The 18,741-nt window shown below is 42.9% G+C and overlaps 2 protein-coding genes across 3 annotated transcripts; one reads left to right on the top strand and one right to left on the bottom strand.

Moving 5' to 3' along the window:
- Positions 1-430: 430 nt before the first annotated feature.
- On the bottom strand, positions 431-7,586 carry pcolce2b (procollagen C-endopeptidase enhancer 2b; the record flags this gene model as incomplete). Its single annotated transcript, XM_083678586.1, has 9 exons — positions 431-1,630; positions 2,214-2,381; positions 2,849-2,932; positions 3,951-4,114; positions 4,577-4,713; positions 4,905-5,029; positions 6,256-6,511; positions 7,021-7,129; positions 7,453-7,586. The coding sequence occupies 9 exons, from the start codon at positions 7,584-7,586 to the stop codon at positions 1,500-1,502; spliced, it is 1,308 nt and encodes a 435-aa protein (XP_083534712.1). The 3' UTR covers positions 431-1,499.
- Positions 7,587-8,597: 1,011 nt separating this feature from the next.
- u2surp (U2 snRNP-associated SURP domain containing) lies at positions 8,598-18,325 on the top strand. Of its 2 annotated transcripts, XM_083678553.1 has the most exons (26): positions 8,598-8,686; positions 9,545-9,643; positions 9,827-9,938; positions 10,052-10,170; positions 10,273-10,343; positions 10,428-10,519; positions 10,693-10,728; positions 10,839-10,921; positions 11,195-11,360; positions 11,639-11,850; positions 12,335-12,378; positions 13,666-13,770; positions 13,926-13,992; positions 14,150-14,313; positions 14,568-14,730; positions 14,826-14,905; positions 15,097-15,184; positions 15,305-15,445; positions 15,538-15,769; positions 15,876-15,956; positions 16,075-16,126; positions 16,270-16,420; positions 16,891-17,001; positions 17,137-17,285; positions 17,434-17,658; positions 17,847-18,325. In XM_083678553.1, the coding sequence occupies exons 1-26, from the start codon at positions 8,642-8,644 to the stop codon at positions 17,983-17,985; spliced, it is 3,027 nt and encodes a 1,008-aa protein (XP_083534679.1). In that variant the 5' UTR covers positions 8,598-8,641; the 3' UTR covers positions 17,986-18,325. The 2 variants fall into 2 exon arrangements, with proteins under 2 accessions (XP_083534679.1, XP_083534680.1); XM_083678554.1 differs by lacking the exon at positions 10,693-10,728.
- The last annotated feature ends 416 nt before the right edge of the window (positions 18,326-18,741 follow it).

Below are 18,741 nucleotides of genomic sequence, written 5' to 3'. Positions count from 1 at the left end.
TACTCTAATAAAGATTTATGAAAAATATGGCCTGCTTAGACTTTTTGTCTTGGCAAAAGCAAAAACTACTGTTGCTGAACACTGAATTGCACCACCACCAGTTCATAAACAATTGTTTAAATAGACCAGCTTAGTTTCCTCCTGAAATCTGGCATGTGTTGCAAATTAGTTTTAATAGTGAAATGCCATCTCTGTTCATGGCCAGATAATCTCAATTTATGTGACAATCACATTATGTGCACCTGACCAATCCCAGTGATTAGCAGAGCATACCAGCCTCTGCCAAGAGCTGCCACTGCACATGGCCTTCTACAGCTACAAAGTGGTTGTTACACTGTTGTCATGGCAACTTACTGCACCTTGAATTAATGAAACTCCATATGAATAACCACCAGGATATAAACTTAATATTTAATTGTATTTGGTCAGATGAAAACAATAAAATATAAATAACATTTACCAATAGTTTCATATGAAAATACTTTATATCGTTAATTTCATATCTCTACTTTCATTACAAACACTGAATTAGAATGTAAGTGAACAAACCAAGCTGACAAAATGATATGGAGTACTTTGTATCCATTAATTATAAAAGCTCTGGCTAATAGAGTACCGAGGTGTGTCATCACTTCTGGGTCAACACGAACATTCCGCATTCATTTTCTCAGTCTGGATTTTTTCAAGTAATTATTATAAATTCTTACTGGATTCTTATTCAAGCCAGTATCTTCAAAATGGGCTAGAAAACAAAAAAAAGAACCCATTTTGAACATGGGCTCGTAACTTTACCCTTTTAAAAGTCACAACGGTTGCTTTTCAAGAATAGGAGTCATAACAAATTAGTGATTAATCTGGGAAGTTGTTCAAATGTTTATACAAACATTGTATAAATCGCCACTGATACAATACCTATGGTGGAATTCACAAGGAATTTAAAAGTGAAGCCAGGAAGTATGTGAGCTCCTCGGTACTCTGTAAGGGACAATACTAAACATAATACCAACATGACACCAAATAATTTCATAAGAATGCGATATATTAAACTATTGCACGTATTAACACCACATAAATACTCCCATAGCTTGTCCATTCAATGTGAACATAGGAAATAAATAGTAGTTTGTAAACACTGTCAATAAAACTACAACACCCAATCCTCACTAATGTACTTCCTGTAACAAATCTCCATTGGATGTCTGACCAAGCTAACGCCTGTGACAAGCTAATGCCTCAAAGTGTACCTCCCCCTCATCTCTTTCTCTCTATTGCTTTATTTTGTCACATATTCTTCACATTGAACGCTAAACAGGTCTAGCTCAGAAGAGAGTAGAGAAAGACAGCTTGAGAAGACCAAAAATTAAAGAGACACCTCCAAACAAAGAATCTGAACTCTGTAGACCTGTGGTGACTGAGAAAGTTGGTGGGCAGAGTTACATTACATGCTAGGTGGACAGCCCCAGTGGGCGGGGCAGGAGGTGGAGACCTACGATGATGGCTTAGCAGCGCTTGGTCTTCAGCACGTTGAGGCCTTTCTGGTTCTTGGCCTTGAAGGCCATGACAAAGTGATGGGGGGCGATCTTCCCATGGCCCTCCTCGTCCGCATGTCCCATGATGATGTAGTTCAAGCCTGGTGAGATTACACAGAGAGAGCCTGAATGCAGTGGCGGATCACGGCAGAGACATTCAGGAAGGCCACACATCAGCTTCTCCTCACGGCACCTCTGTATTTCATATGTTTATATCCACAGATATAAACATACTGTATATTTTACATTTGTGTACTGTATACCCATAATAAATGGCCCAACAACTAAGAGGGAAATTAGTTCTTATTTGGCAGTGAGTTCTGCCGCTTACCTCAGACCTTGGGTCATGCTCCTTCAGATGAGCTTGTGAAGGCATAGCAATGGGGGCAAACTCAGAGCCATAGGCTACAGAAAAAAGTCTGTAGAACCCACAACTGGGCACTGGCTTTCCTCTAGAGTAGGGTATATTGCACATTTGATATACAACCCTGTTATAAAGTCTGGCTCACATTCAGCGGCACACTTATTCACTTGAAACTGTGTCAGTATTACGCATGGCCTGAGAGACAAACACATTGGTTCAATAGTACAATTATGGACCAATACATGTGTTATAACTCTGTTATAATTGTTGTCTTGTGTTATAACTCTGTCTTAATTGTTTTAGTTGTCCATCGTACTCACCTCGCCTGATGAATGGGCATTTCTTGCACAGAATGACGATTTTGGTGCTCATGGTCTTGCCAGCTTGCTGGATGGCCAGGTTGCCCTCTTTGTACACATTGATGATGGAGATGGTGGCGTACATGCTGCCACCTCGCATCACCGTGGAGATGACCGTCCCTGTAATTACTGTCATAGAAACATGGGGAGTTTAGAGGGCTTAGATTGCAAATCCAAGTAAACTCCCTGAGAAATGGCAATTAAATACCTGCTTCATGTTGTCAAGTCCTGGAGAAATACTCCTGGAGAAAAACATCCCTGAGCCAGTCTTGCAGAAGCAAACGGAGGCCAAGGAGTTGGCTGAATCAACACTTTCATTTACCAACAGTTTACCTGCAGTCAGGCCCTGTATGTTTACTCTATGAGAACTGTGTGCCATACACAAATTTCACTGTGCCCTCCCGAGAAATTTTCAAGGCATCTTTTGAGACGCACTGAAACAAACCAGAGGGCCAAAGATAGTGTTCAATCAGGGAACCATGGAAACATGTCGGAGAAAGAGGGGTTTTCTCTCACTGTTGTCGTGCTGTTTGTCGATGTGGGTAACTATCAGAAGTAATACAAATAGATACATAGATACAAATCAGCTTCCTTACCAAAATTGCTGGAACAGTAATTACTCTCAATAGTTCCTCTCCTTTTGCATTTCTGCTGGCACAGAGCTACGGAGTACTTGAGGGCTGCAGAGACAGAATAAACATACAGTCAATGCTTTTTAATCTCATTTCAGATAAACTGGAGACATTCAAGAGAAACAAGTTTGGGGTCATTCTTATTTAACTTATTTTTAATTCAGGGAAGCCATTTGAATTAAGTGGAGAAAATGTCCTTTGAAAACCATAATGCTGCTAGGTGAGGGTTCATGTTATAACAGACCATGTAGGTTTGTTGTAGTGCTGGCTAACATCTGTTTTTTGAATTGGGGCTACTCTAACTGTCATATAGGAAAGAGCGAGAACAAATAAACCACTATCCAAATGTTATTCTTACTAGAAGAGAACAAAAAACACAGAAGATAAACCAATCAGAGGATGGCCATCATGGTGGGGGGTGCTAAAGTAACCGCCTGGATGTGGATTTGGTATTTTGAGTGCTGGCTTCTGTGATGGAAAAACAAATATGTGTGTGGGAATGTGAGTCTGCGACGGAGGTAGTGTGTGTGTGTGTGTGTGTGTGTGTGTGTGTGTGTGTGTGTGTGTGTGTGTGTGTCAAGAGTGCGGGTGGGCACAGACATGCATGTTTATGTGCATGTGCTTCTTAGGTTCTGTACATTTTATTGGGTGTGAGCATGTGTTTTTACAGTATGGTAGGTGGTAAATGGGATTGAGCATACAGAGCTCACATCCAGCCCCAGATCTCTGGTTCTTTTGCCAGTAGTAGAGAACAGGCTGTCCCCTTGGGCAAGTTTCCCATCTCATCAGTTTTCAGATAGGAATTCCAGGAATCCATGTTTTGTCTATTCTCATCTCTTCTGTGGAGCTGCCTATACCACAGACCCACCGGAAGCAGATGCCTGGATCCTGTTTTCCTGGGGGAAGGGAGCTACACATGTTGGCATTGGTTCAGAGTAACCAGACAGACCCACAATGGGTACCAACACATAAGATCGGACCAAACACATACATGTGGCCAGCAGATGTGATCAACATGTGAGCAAGATGTCCTGCTTTAATAGAATAGATCAAAGGTGCTACCTACGTATGGGTCTGGTAGTGGCTGGTTGAGTGGTGGTCGTCGGTGGTACTGTGGTGGTGGGGAACTTCTTGGGCCTGAATTTGTAGTGGCCAATAAACCCATCTGCTGTTAAACTGAGGTCGGAGAGGAACTGGATAAGGAGTTGGTTCCCTTCGGAGAACACTGGACTGAGATAGAGAGAGTGAGAGGGACAGAGGGAGAGAGAGAGAGAGAGAGAGAGGGACAGAGGGAGAGAGAGAGAGAGAGGGACAGAGGGAGAGAGAGAGAGAGAGAGGGACAGAGGGAGAGAGAGAGAGAGAGGGACAGAGGGAGAGAGAGAGAGAGAGAGGGACAGAGGGAGAGAGAGAGAGAGAGGGACAGAGGGAGAGAGAGGGACAGAGGGAGAGAGAGAGAGAGAGAGAGAGAGAGAGGGACAGAGGGAGAGAGAGAGTGAGAGGGACAGAGGGAGAGAGAGAGAGAGAGAGAGAGAGAGAGAGAGAGAGGGACAGAGGGAGAGAGAGAGTGAGAGGGACAGTGGGAGAGGGAGAGAGAGAGAGAGAGTTGTTAACTGCAGTATGTTGTGCAATATGTTTAGCTAAATTATACTGGCTAAAGTGCAATCATGATCTGAAAGCAGGTATGAGACCTACGCTGGAGGGCTGTCTCCGCAGTACTTCCCAATCCTCTTGGCATCATTGATTTCTGCCCCGTTGAAAATTGCCACATAGTCATAGCGGCAGTAGTTGTCTCTCTCCACATCAAACTTCTCAAACTTCACCTCTATAATCTGCATCGATGGACAAGTAGCAGTACATACAACACACTGTTAACTACAAGGTAATTATATGTCAAAAGCACCACCATCTATCACACTAATTATTAAAATAGTAATCTCAGCCAAAAACAGTGGCTCAATTCCACAGTGGTCAGCATACAAGTTTAATAGTGAATATGGTAAATACCTAAGAACTACCTCACCTGGTTCTTTGGGGCTACTATGTGCCAGGAGCAGGTGACCCCAGCCGGATAGTCCTTCTCGGGCCAATTAGGAGTCTTAAAGGACCCTGAAGGCTTGTCCAAGCGACCCCCACAATACTGGTCCCCTGGTGGGCGCAAAGTGAAAACAAAGCACTTTGTTGGTCCCCAGATGATGATTCACATGAAGAAACAATTAATTTAAGCACAACTGGATTTCCTATTACCGTACATGTATGTGCAATATGTTTTCTTCTTCCTCCTTAAAATGTCAAAAGCAGGCATGTTATGTGGATGACATACTGTAATTCTATAATGAAACACTTGCATGCTCTAATCAGTAGCCTCAATGCAGTGTTAGTGATTATGAGTAACTTAAGAAGACAGCAGTCTCTCGCTTTCATCCCCTGCAATGTGGTATTGAAAAAGAGTCCACATGCTAGCGATGACATCAAACATTTGAGAGAGGTCAAGCCAGCAACCACACAAGCAGTTTGGATTGGCAAGGGCTTCTATCTCTTAAACCACTGCCGCTTCTTCTGTAACATGCAGTTAGCAGTTCTTCCACTCTCTGCAACTAAAATAGACATTGAACCAATGGGGGAGTGTTATGCTTTACAGATAAAACCACTCACAGAGACAGTTTAGCAACAGTCTATCTGCTACCATCTGTTGTGTGAGAGTTGGCTAGGCTACCTAACAGACCAAGACCACTATAGCTGTCAGCTGCTGTAGGTGAAGTGTACAGACATCTCATCACCAGGAAGACGAAGGGACTGCTTAGCTCTGACCTATCCCTACAGCACTCCAATCCAACTAATGCCAGTGGGAAATTCCACGTCATACTGTGAAATGTGTTGAGATGTTCTTCTTTTTCGTCCACCTCCTCCAGCAAGCTTTAAAATCAAACAGTCTCATCTTAGCAAGAGGTCCAAAGAGCACTTTTACTTTTAACAAGCGGAAGCAAAACTTTCCTTCCCCTCGTTTCACCATGAACGTCTGTCCACTGGGAGTGATTCACTATGCAAAACATAGACTTTATTTTGAGGCGTAAATCTGTCTCTCCATCTGGGTACCACAATGACATGAAATGACCTCAGAGGGGCAGCTAGCGGTTAAGACGCTTGTTAATTTTCTCATTAAAGGCTGATCCCCTGCCCTTTCAGACACACTCCCTGGCCTGTATCAGATGTCTTTATGATGTGGAGTCACGGCAAGGGCTCAATCCCTAAGGCTTTGTTGTACATGCTTGGGTTGAGGCTGGATACACATGACTGCAATCCAATACAGTAGTGTGTCCCTGACACCCAGGGGTAAAACAACCAAGGAACAACCATTCTTTCATCTAGCTTACCTCTCTCATGTGGCTGGGCAGCAGAGTACACTGCCAGGAAGCCACTCCCAGCAGTATTGGCATCAGACATCATCTGTACGAGCATCTTGTTGCCAGTGGAGACCAGGGCACCTGGCCTGAACGTCCCGCAGAAGCGGCCAAGTCTCTGCCCACTGACATGGCCACTGTAAACATCCACATAGTCATAGCGGCACAGGTTGTCACTCTCCAGGTCGATGAAGCGGAATGACAAGACGACCACTTTACCCTCAGAGACCTGTGCAGTGCACAATATACAACCACACAAAGGGCATGTTGGATATTAGGCCTAATGATTCCACAGGTGACTGAGAACGCTGTAACGCTGAAAACAAATCATTATCAATCAACAGTTCGAGCATGGCAAGCCAAAATCCAGGCGATATACATTTTATAAACGTAATCAGTTGATCTATTTCCAGATTAAATTACAGGCTTTGTCATTAATTCACTTACCTCTAATCAATCCATGCAATGCAACCAGTATGAGCGTTAAACAGGCTGCCAGTACAAACTGCCTAAGGGTTACTGCGTGGACAAAAGCCAAATACCAGTGTAGCCTATCAATTTACAGCGTTGTTGGTTTGTGGATTATTATCTCATTGCTGTTATTACAGAAACATTGCGTCATTTGTCTGATTATGACTTCTCATTCAGATACTGGATAAACTACAAGTAATATAGCCTGTATCAACTTAATTAAGACGCTAAGTAAATATTTATTATAAGTAAAACAGCCAGTCTCACCGTAATTCTCCAAACACATTTGGTATTTGGGGGGTAGACCCCTGGATACCCCTGGCTCCCGATTACCCCAGAATCTCCCGTTATATTTCCACCACATGTGAACGTTGGTCTGAAAAAAGAGATTATCATTTTAGACACTTCTCCTAATAGGCCTAGACAGTGAGGGAACACAAGTGTTAAAGGTATTGTTGGTGTTATTTCTTGGATTGCGTCGGCAATGCGCCAGCGCGCCTAGCGCAGACTGCAGATTCATCCAAAATAATAACTCCTCGCGGTTATTATGAAGATCATTGATGCGGATGGTTCAGTGTGCCAGGATATACGGATCCTTGACACCCCCTGCTCACTTTCATTCTGAAGCCTATATTTTTGGAAGCAATTACGCAAAGACAAAAACATAACATTGTGAAATAAATTAAAGTAAAGAGGTACCTTCGTTGTGACTGCGCGCAGACCTCTGTCAAAAACACTACACCCCATGCGCAAAAAATACTGCATATTCTCCACATTCTCGGGTGAACGGACAAGGCACTTCGCCTGTTTTCGCCCCGTGGCATGAATGTCATTGTATTCAGTAGCTCGAGAGGTAGGGAAAAGTACCCAGAAGTTCCTGGAAGGAGTTTCGCTGACTGCAAGCTGGAGCATATGAATATAGCGTTTGTTCTGCGTTGTAGGAGGGAGCAGGCAGCTGCCTTTTTTTCCAAAACCTGGGATCAAAGACGCACTGGTGTACAGTGGGGTAGGGGGAGTGGGGTCTCTCGCTTTATTAGTTTGAGAGGATACTACACTTGACATAAATCTGGAACGAATACGTGATAGTACTCGAGTTTAAGAGAATATGAGTATATGATATGTGATATGGACATACAGTGGCACAGGCTGTAGTTTCTCTGTTCACAGTGAGGTATAGGCAAAAAGATAAGCATCCAATCTTATCGACTATATTATTAAATTAAACAATAGGCCTCATAGATTACATAATCTGACTGGGATCATTGCTCCATTACCAATATGTGTAGGCTATATGTGTAAGTAAACAGACAGGCTGACAGAAATATAGTGAGTAAGGAAGAGGAAGGGGGAGAGAGAAACAGAGAAGAGAGAGAGGCAGACAGACAAGCAGACAGACAGAATAAAGTGTATTTTAGCATCATCTGGTGGAGCAAGTGCATATTGACTCTCCCAACGCTTTATCCCAAACCACTGAAAAACACCAAAACCCACAATTCAAAAGCCGCCCCTTATTCATTATTCATAACGTAATTTGAATCATGCAAATATAATCTGATTTGATTGTATTCCTATTTGAATATCTGTACAATGAATAGCCTACATTGTGGTTGAATTATACATTACATCCTGCTAGTTGTTTTTTTTACTTTTCAATAATGTCAAATTCGTTGTTAAACTGCCTCAAATGTAAATTATTTTGTTTAGTAAAAAGGCTAATTTGATGTGAGCTAGCTGTACTAGAGATGTTTTATATGGCTGTGCAGAGCGGACTGGATGTTGCGTTTTTGGTCCCCAGTCATCGTTGCATCGATCTTTGATTGATTACTTTTCACTGTGTACATATTCTGTATCCAATAATCGGTAATCGATTACAGTTTGCACAACCAAGATGTCGGACCGAACGCCCGGTGGTGCACAGAAAGCCAGCGCAAAGGTGAATTTATTAACCGTAATTTATTAGATGCATTTACCATTAAAGGCTACTAAAACTGAAAGTCACTGTTTATGTATTTTAACAGTTGTGGTTCGTGACGTTTAGTCTCCGTTGTTTGTATGTCTATCAAGAAAGAAGAGCAGTGCACGAACAGACCACGTAGCTAATGCTAACTAGCTGGTTTTAGGCCCCAGCCACCGGAGTTTCGCACTGTTTTCTCCCTCGTTTTTTGCATAGCTAGCTAACTAGCTAACAAGCTAACTATAATCGCCATTATTGACATACAGTGCTAGTAAGAACTGTATGTCGACCTGTCGAAGTGCTTACCTACAGAGTTGGTGGTGCCTACGATAGTGTTGAATGATGTTTGGCCAGCATGGTTAACGTTTGCTGCAGCGTGCACGTTATGAGCTAGTCTCTCCCCTGTGCCGCCCCTGTCATGATGTTAGCTAGCCGCCATCATCATCTAATCGAGACCGCCGTAGTAGGCCTGCATCTAGCTGACTGGCTAGCTCGCTCTCTGGCTGTGTGCAGATGTAATTGATAAGTAGTGCACAGCCGTTAGATGTGAAAATAATATAGGCCTACCTCTTATGTTAACAGTTGGCCATTTATTATGGATAGGAGTTAACGTTAGTTAGACAAGGCAGCGAGCTTCAGCTATCATATTGTAGCTTGCTAGCTAGCTTATTTACCTAAGGCAACTTTATTTGATGACAGGTCACTGCGCCACTAAGTAAATGTTATGCATAGAGCCCGAACTAGAGTCCTCTTCAGCACTGCCATTTGAAAATGTTATTTTCAAGTGGAGTAAAGTTGTAAGCAGAAGCACTTACTGTGTTTTGTTTACATGTGTAGGCGCTGCTTGAGAGCAAGTTGAAGTCCTTCAGCATTGGCAAAATGGCCGTAGCCAAGAGAACTTTGAGCAAAAAGGAACAAGAAGAAATAAAAAAGAAGGTAAGACTATGCTCCTCTTCTCTGTATCTCTGAAGTTCACACAAGCTGCCAAGTGAACAGTTTGGGATGTTATTTGTCATTACCTGTAAAAAATAAATAAATAAATGTATAGTATGTGTTTAATGTGGTGTTGGGACATGGCCTGGGAGAGATGGTGGTAATTTCCGGCACTGTTGTTTTCAGGAGGATGAACGAGCAGCTGCAGAGATTTATGAGGAGTTTCTTGCTGCTTTTGAGGGTGGAGAGGGCAAGGTCAAGGCCTTTGTCCGGGGTGGCATTGCAAATGCATCTAAAGGTAAAGGGAAAACACCTTCATAGAAAGCATAGTGTTTTGGGGAAATGTTTTGATATGACACTGTAGAAGAAAGTGACAACTTCTGTTGACTGCTTATATGTTTCTTCCCACAGAGGAAGCTGCTGCTGATGAGAAGAAGGGCAAGCTGTACAAACCCAAGTCCCGCTTCGAAGCAAAAAGCTTCCTGCCTTTGGAAACCCCTCAACAGTTTTTACCAGTAGATAAAAGACATGTATGTATGATTACCACAAGCTTCATATCAATCAAAAAGTCCCTTTGCTGTTATTACCAAAACTTTATTACCAAAAAAATGTTCATTCTATCTTATTCTCAGACACCGAAGAAAACTAGTGAAAAGGAAAAGAAGAAGAGTAACCTCGAGCTCTTTAAAGAAGAACTTAAACAGTAAGAATTACACTCTCGACACTCATATTTTCTCCATGTCTTTTAGGTTAGCACTTTCTCATATTCTCTGTCTGTCTCTCACAGAATACAGGAGGAGAGGGATGAAAGGCACAAGTTGAAAGGCCGAGTCAGTCGTTTTGAGCCTCTGTCCGGCACTGATGGAAGACGCTCAACAGGTAAGTGTCTGCTTTATCACAACTACTGGCAGAAAGCAGCTAGACTATCAAAAGATATACCCCCTAGGTGTTGGAAATGCCCCTCCTACACCCTTCACACTAACCCCCCACCCACCCCCATATTTGTACTTTGACTGGAAACAAAATTTATACTGCTTTTCTGCTTCTTTTAGCGGATGGTTCTTCAAGAAGAAACCGTCCGTCCAGTGGTAATTTGTCTTAATACAGTGGCATGCTTTAATATCTACTACCTCTAGCTTAGAGAATGTGTAACCCCCTCAGACTGTGTAGAAAAGGCTGCTTATCTCTCTTTCTGCAGTACTTGATGAATCTGCTCCTGGCTCCCATGATGTTGGAGACCCTTCAACGACTAACTTATATCTCGGAAACATCAACCCACAGGTAACTTTTGGTTTAAAGCTTGGTAACAGTGTTATGAGTGGCCATGTCAAGGGCAACATATCATGAAATAAGTAATACAAGGGACCTTTGTAAGCTCTGTATAAACACATGTAAATGCTTGGTGAATGTGCTATATCTCTGGCTGTCCACTTAGAAATAAGGATAACACTACCATGGATTGACTGCAACACAATTAAACTCATCCTAATGTCAAACACATCAATACTAACTCCACCCCCCTCTCTCTCTCCCCTGGGTGTTGTTGTTCTGTAGATGAATGAGGAGATGCTGTGTCAGGAGTTTGGGCGCTATGGCCCTCTGGCCAGCGTGAAGATCATGTGGCCCAGGACAGATGAGGAGAGGGCCCGGGAGAGGAACTGTGGCTTTGTGGCCTTCATGAACAGGAGGGATGCCGAGCGTGCTCTAAAGAATCTGAATGGTAAAGGCTTACCACAGGAGTGACCTCAGTGCATGTCAATTACATTACATAAGAGAGTATTTCATATTGATTCAAGTGAATTGTCTCCCTCCTAACTGTTCTAGCTCTCGGATATCAAAGGTGGAGTTCTCGAATCACAAATATTCTAAACAGCGTCTGTTATTATACAATTGGTTGTAATAGCAGTTTATATGGAATAGGCCTACATTCCAGAGAGGGTTTTACATTGTAAACTGCAGTTACAAGGTTTTGAAGAGATTGTATTCTACCGATTATAGGAAAGATGATCATGAACTTTGAGATGAAGCTGGGATGGGGCAAAGGCGTGCCAATTCCCCCCCACCCCATCTACATCCCCCCTTCCATGATGGAGCACACCCTCCCCCCACCCCCCTCCGGCCTGCCCTTCAACGCCCAGCCTCGGGAGAGGCTGAAGAACCCCAACGCCACCCTGCTTCCTCCGCCCAAAAACAAGGAGGAATTTGACAAGGTAACGCACCATGTCAACTTAGATTGTTTATGAGTTGTGGCTGTGTTTTTGTTGCTGGTGAGGTGTTAGTATTTGTTTTCATTGTTAGGCTAGACTGAGCAATTGCCGGCTTTTGGTCACATCTTCTGTTATTAGTCATGGCTTTGTCCCTTACATATATTGACCAAACTAGACTGGCTTTGCTCTGCATTTTCAAAGATGGGTTAGAAGGAAATTAATGATGTAGGAGTACAATATATAGTAAGTTATAGGGTTTAGAAGAGTGTTTAGTGTAAAGAAGCCATGGTAAGTGTGGGAATTATTTAGTAATGTATACATCTGCAATGAACAAGTAGGCTTTATGTCCTTTTGTAAAACTGACAGCAGTAAAGGAAAGTTGTTTTTTTATATGTAGTTCTCAATGCTTTTTATATCTTTTCACCTGTTGCCTTTTAACAATACTCACATATTCTATGTTTATTATCTGATGTGACTTCATATACAGACTCTGTCGCAAGCCATAGTCAAAGTGGTTATCCCAACAGAAAGGTACATGTTTTTCTTTTTTTAATTGGTGTAAAACGTAGAAAAACATCCCATAATGACCCCAAAAGTTTGATCAATTGGATCACTGCATGCTACTGGGGGTCGTTCAGTATGGGTGAGCAATAGTTGAGGCAAATGAATGTATCCCATTAGCCAGTTAACATAGGAAACTCATAGAACAGTATTGACACGCTTGCATCTACCACTTTCAGTATGCATTACAGTAGCTCTCGCATTGATCATACTGTCCATCATACTGCATAGAAACGGTCATATGCATTTTGACCACACCATATTACTACTCCTCACAAGCTACATAATACACTCATAACATGCTAGCTGTAGGTCGTGCTCTCTGACTATTGCTCACTCGGACCGTACGCCCCCTTGGCCTCTGTCACCCAATCACGGGCTCAGCTAACCTGGCCCCAGCTCAGAAATCCAAACCTCCCATTAGTCTCAGTGACCTTTGACATTGGCCTTGGTGAGCAGCACAAGTTGAACTGTCTGCGGCAGCGAGGGACCTGAAAAGCATCATGGGATGGATTGGGAAAGTATACAGAATTTTACCCGCCATTGGTACGATCGGCTCCAATACTACAAGTAAATGTGATGTGTTGTCAAATGAAAGACACCCTTTGTTTTGTTGGCCACTTAGGCTAATAGGTCCAACCAGCACCATAGCCCCACACTCTCTCAAATTATCAAAGGATCTTTAGTCACCCCATTTGCCATGTATTTATTGATATTCTATCATCCTAATATACCTTTTGTTATTTAGCCTATTTAGGCCAACAATCCTATACTGCTTTGGTTCTTCACATTAGCCAGGAGTTGTGAGGCATTGAATGGCACTGTATTGGCAGATAAGTCAGTCAATACAGTGTCACTTAGATGTCCCTCTCACATCATACCCTTGTTATTCAGCTCCACTGGCCCCCACACAATTTGATAACAAGTAGAAGTACCAACTACTTAGGGTTCGGCAATGCTGAAAAGTTCAGGATTGATGCTTTAATTGAAATTAGAGGGGTGCAAATTATGTATTTTAATGGTTTGAGAACCATTGCACTGGCCACATGAAACCCAACAGTTTCTTTCATCTACTTTCTTTGTAACAGGAGATAAGTTATCATGGGAATTAAATCTAGTCACATTCATGCACATTCATGTTTTGTGTGTAAAGTGTGAGTAAGCCCAGAGGTGTAGAGAGGACTAGGAGACAAGCATTGCATTTGGAGAAGGGTCGACCGCTCTGAATCTGTTGCTTTAACTGTGTTTTTCTTATAGGAATTTGCTCTCTCTAATCCACCGAATGATCGAGTTTGTGGTGCGTGAGGGCCCAATGTTTGAAGCCATGATCATGAATCGAGAGCTCAACAACCCCATGTACAGGTATGTATGTATGTATGTATGTATGTGTGTGTGTGTGTGTGTGTGTGTGTGTGTGTGTGTGTGTGTTAGAGACAAATAATGATTTGTTGGTTGATATTGCAGTGTTTTGTGTTCAGCAAGTTGACAGCTTATCATTTGTTCTCCATGTTGACCAGGTTTCTATTTGAGAACCAGAGTCCGGCACACGTGTACTACCGATGGAAGCTCTACTCCATACTACAGGTATGCACTAAGCTCTGGATAGGGTTTAAGCTTAGCCGTATGGGCTGAACCCCGCTATGATCAACCCAAGTTATACGAAGGAAGGATGGATGTATTGGATGGAACCATTTAAACAGGCTTTGATACATGATACATCTCCATGTCTATCCACCTACAGGGAGAAGCACCAACAAAATGGAAGACGGAGGAGTTCCGCATGTTCAAGAATGGCTCCTTGTGGCGGCCTCCACCTCTTAACCCATACCTGCATGGGAACTTTGAGGAGGGAGAGGAGGAAGAGGAAGAGGAGGAGGCCGGCAAGAAAGGCTGCTTAAAAGAAGAGTAGGTTTTTTGTTGTGTTTTTTTCTTAGAAAGTCCTCATCTCATAACCATAACGAGTGTCAAGTCATGGTGCCAGACATATGAAAGAGTATGTCTTTATCAGAGGGTGTGTTTGTAGTCCTGGCTGTTGTCTCAGAGACTTTTCCACCCCTTGAAACAAATCCAGGTCATATTTATCTCAGCTGTCTCTTTCTTTATCTTTTGTTCTCTTCCCCTCCCTCCTCACTCCACCCCTCCCCTCTTCCTCCTTCCAGAGAGCGGGACAAGCTGGAGGAAATGCTGCGCGGCCTGACTCCCAGGAAGGGGGACATAGCCGAGGCCATGCTGTTCTGTCTGAGCCACGCGGAGGCAGCAGAGGAGATCGTGGAGTGCATCACAGAGTCCCTCTCCATCCTCAAGACCCCGCTCCCCAAGAAGGTACAACAACTCGATTTCCTTCAGATGCGCAATTCCATATTATTTTGCTTACACTGTAGCAACTAAATCCTCTGTACTCCTTTCTTGTGTTGCAGATTGCACGGTTATATCTTGTCTCTGATGTGCTATATAACTCATCTGCCAAAGTTGCCAATGCGTCTTATTATAGAAAATAGTAAGTAGTTGGATTGGATGTAGTTTGGTAGTACAGGAATTTGGTAATACAAGTTTGGTGGCATGTTTTAAGGATATATTAATAATACTGTTGGAAAGATATTACATTGTTTTGGCATAAAGAGTTGAACTCTCTACCTCATCAGTATTTGTGCCAACCACACTTTATTGATCAACGTCTCTCCCAAACAGTTTTGAGACCAAGCTCTGCCAGGTCTTCTCAGACCTCAATGCAACATACAAGACAACACAGGGTCATCTCCAGTCTGAGAATTTCAAGGTAAGCAGTTCATCCATCTGTCTTTATAGGAAACAAACTGAGGGAAGCAAAGCTCTTAAATCACAATTCTGTTTAATCTCTGCTTAACCATGACCACTTTGCGTTACTTCTCTGTCACAGCAACGAGTGATGTCATGTTTCCGGGCGTGGGAAGACTGGGCTGTCTATCCTGACCCGTTCCTCATCAAGCTTCAGAACATCTTCCTAGGTCTGGTCAACCTCTCTGCAGACAAGGAGCCCATTGTGGCGCCCATCGTAGAGGTCAGCAGCTAACCCTTCCTAATGCTAACCAACTGTAGCCAATGATTAGAAAATCCCATTTGTGGTAAACTGCCCATGTTCTATCACTTCAGAAACCAACATTTGAACTGGGCCCGGGTCAATCTTTGGCCCAGCCTGAGCCAGCGGAGGACATTGACGGGGCTCCTATAGGGGAGGATATGGACGGGGCCCCTCTGGAGGATGTAGATGGGATACCTATAGACGGAGGGGCCATGGATGGAGCCCCCATAGACGGAGCTCTGCTGGACGACCTGGACGGAGTGCCCATCAAGCCGATGGAGGAGGACATAGATGGAGTGCCCTGTGAGTGATGGAACAATGGTGGAAACTCTGTGGGGACAACATTTTATTCTATCTGGCCGTTTGTTAGTAAAGTGAATATTATTTTCTTTCTTTCCCTGTATTTCAGTGGATCACTCGAAAGCAGCAACCTTCAAAGTAGCACCATCAAAATGGGAAGCAGTGGATGAGGCAGAGTTAGAATCACAAGGTGAGCAGTAGGCATCGACATGCAAATTAAACTTTTTATATTTATTTAAATATTAGACCTTTTCAGATCCGTTTTTGTACTGAGCTGTTCAATGTGTACAATCTGTTTTCTTCCTCAGCCGTGACCACTTCAAAATGGGAGATCTTTGAGCAACCTGAGGAAAAGAAGAAGTGAGTGGGAATAATTTGCTGTCAATTAAATTTCAATGCTTGTCAACTTAGGAACAGTGAAATTCAGAGATGCATAGAGACCATGATGTGTGATTTTGCAGTATACATCATTCTTAAATTCATTCTTTTCTTTTTTTCCTTAGAGAGGAGGACGATAGTGATGATGACGACAACAAGAGTTCTCGCTCAGAAGAACCACCGAGTTACTCCAATCCCATCAGAGATGACTCTGACACGAAGGCCAAGCATTCAGAGATGAACGAGGAGAAACGCACCAAACTAAGGGAGATAGAGGTACATAGTCTCTCTGTCCTGCTCTTCATTTGTTCACTTTACGACTTCTTGAAAGGTTAAATACAAATAACTGGTTTGATAGAAAAGCCAGCAGGACTTAACTGTCCCTCCTGAAGACCTCTTCATCCCTACTACCCCCCTGTACAAGTTTCTCTACTGTAAATAAATAAATTAAAATAAATAATTTTAAAAAGTAATTATTCCTTCTTTTAGCATTGTGACTGCCAATTGCCCCTGGTCCTAGCATAGATTACTTTTTCTTATGATGACTGATCGATAGATGATTCACTTACTTAGACAAATGTATAAGTCGCTTTGGATAAAGGCGTCTGCTAAATGCCATAAATGTAAATGATAGTGGGCTTTTGATTGAAATGGAACTGAACCCCTCTGTCCGGTTTTCATTTTGCTACCTGCAGATTTGTTCAAAATGTTGAAATATTTCCTGTATTGCATTATTTATCTTTCAGGTCAAAGTCATGAAGTTCCAAGATGAGCTGGAGTCCGGGAAAAGGCCCAAAAAGTCTGGACAGAGTATACAGGAGCAGATAGAGCACTACAGGGACAAGCTACTACAGAAGGTATGTGAAAGGGGCATGATGACTTCAATTCATCATTTCAATTTAATTAACTTCAGAAATGCAAAATTAATGCTATGCCAAATGCATATTTCCTTTCAGTAATATTATGTTTCTGCAATTACTTGTTTTTTGCAGGAAAAAGAGAAGGAGAAATTAGAACGAGAGAAAGAGCGGGAGAAAAAGGACAAAGAGAAAACTGAGGCACGTTCAAAAGACACCAAGAAGGAGAAGGAGAAGGAGAAGGAGAAGGAGAGGGAGGAGTCTACACCAACCAGGAAAGACAGGTTTGGCTCTTTTTAGTTTATGCGTTACATTTAGTGAAGCCATGAAATACTGTAAGTTACTGGGCCATTGAGTGGTTGCTGCCATGATAATTGGTGTTGGAAGCCATCTGTCTGAGAAAGGAAATAATTTCTATGTCATCCCTGGCAGGCGGCTGTCTCCTGTGGTGGCAAGGAAACGGCGTCACAGTAATTCCCCCAGCCCGACACGGAGCAGTGTCAGACGAGCACGGTCCCCCTCCCCCCGCTCAGAGAGGTCTGAACGGTCTGAGCGGTCTGAGCGGTCAGAACGGTCATACCCCAAGGACGTCGTGTCTCGTGCTCGCTCCTCCCACAAAGACTCGCCACGCTCCAGCAACAAGAAGTCCTCCAAAAGGTAAAGCCATCGTACGATTCTGAAGCTGTTAAAAGTACTGTTGAACTTGGTCTGTGTCTCTGGGCTGTCCTAACAGCTCTGTTTGAAGAATATTGTTGACCTGCTTTCTGCCTTGGAAGTCAACAGTCAGTCTTGTGAGGATACTTAAGTGGCATTCCTGAGCTCTGAATCCTCTGTTTCACTCCCAGGTCCCCCTCAACACCTCGCACGCCCAAACGATCCAGGAGGTCACGCTCCAGAACACCCAAGAAATCAGCCAAGAAGTCCCGGTCAAAATCCAGATCGCCACACCGGTCCCATAAGAAATCAAAGAAGAGCAAACACTGACAAATCACACACCTATTCCCCCCCCCTTACCGTGATGTATAAAAGATTGACTGGAGTGGCAGCTCAGTCCCCTGCCTGAATGTTGTAAAGATAAAGGGGAGGAATGGTTATGCACGGGTTGCCAATTTGTGTGTCAATGGATGGGGCCGTTGCTGTTTTATATTGTAAAATAATGAGCTTGTGTGTCCCACTCCCCCACCGCCCAATGGAATTCATCCTTGTGGTAGACCACACCTGTACCCAGTGTGATGATGACTGTAGTCTTATTTTCATGCTGTCATTTTCTTTTTTGTAGTTCACATTAAAAAGGATTCATAATAAAATTGTGTTTTTCAATTAACCATTTGATAAATGAAACAATGCTTGCTTCATAGATTATTATTTATTTGTTTTATTATGCAAGAGAATTAAAATCTGTTTCATTTTCAAGTTATGTTTACTTGCTGATAGAAGCTATTAAATGAACTTAATTTATTTTAATGCTAACCACAGGTCTACACAAAATGAGCATACCTTTTTTCCTCTATAACTTCCCAGTCACTGGAGAAGAGTGCGTTCAAGTGATTTAGATTAGATTTGAAAAAGACTGTCCGGGAGCCATACTTCTGCTCTGATTCCCCCTAAAGCTGGAACGTATTATTGTACAAATGACTGTCTGTCACATACCAGGCACTCACCTGCTGTTTGAGTGGCTTTTATTTATGTATCTCTCAACCCATGAAACATGGGGAGCTGCATTCATCTGTCCAAGCTGAT

This window comes from Argentina silus (genome assembly GCF_951799395.1).
Source record: "Argentina silus genome assembly, chromosome: 1".
NCBI lineage: Eukaryota > Metazoa > Chordata > Actinopteri > Argentiniformes > Argentinidae > Argentina > Argentina silus.
Note: the sequence above shows the minus strand (reverse complement) of the source record. Positions and strands in the feature narration are given on the sequence as shown.

What these genes read in the sequence shown, in the direction of transcription:
- u2surp (XM_083678553.1), top strand. Translation starts at nt 8,642, where the DNA reads ATGTCGGACCGAACGCCCGGTGGTGCACAGAAAGCCAGCGCAAAG. An exon ending in CTCAACAACCCCATGTACAG is followed by an intron (nt 13,771 to 13,925) that starts GTATGTATGTAT and finishes CATGTTGACCAG; the next exon opens with GTTTCTATTTGAGAACCAGA. An exon ending in AGCTCTACTCCATACTACAG is followed by an intron (nt 13,993 to 14,149) that starts GTATGCACTAAG and finishes ATCCACCTACAG; the next exon opens with GGAGAAGCACCAACAAAATG.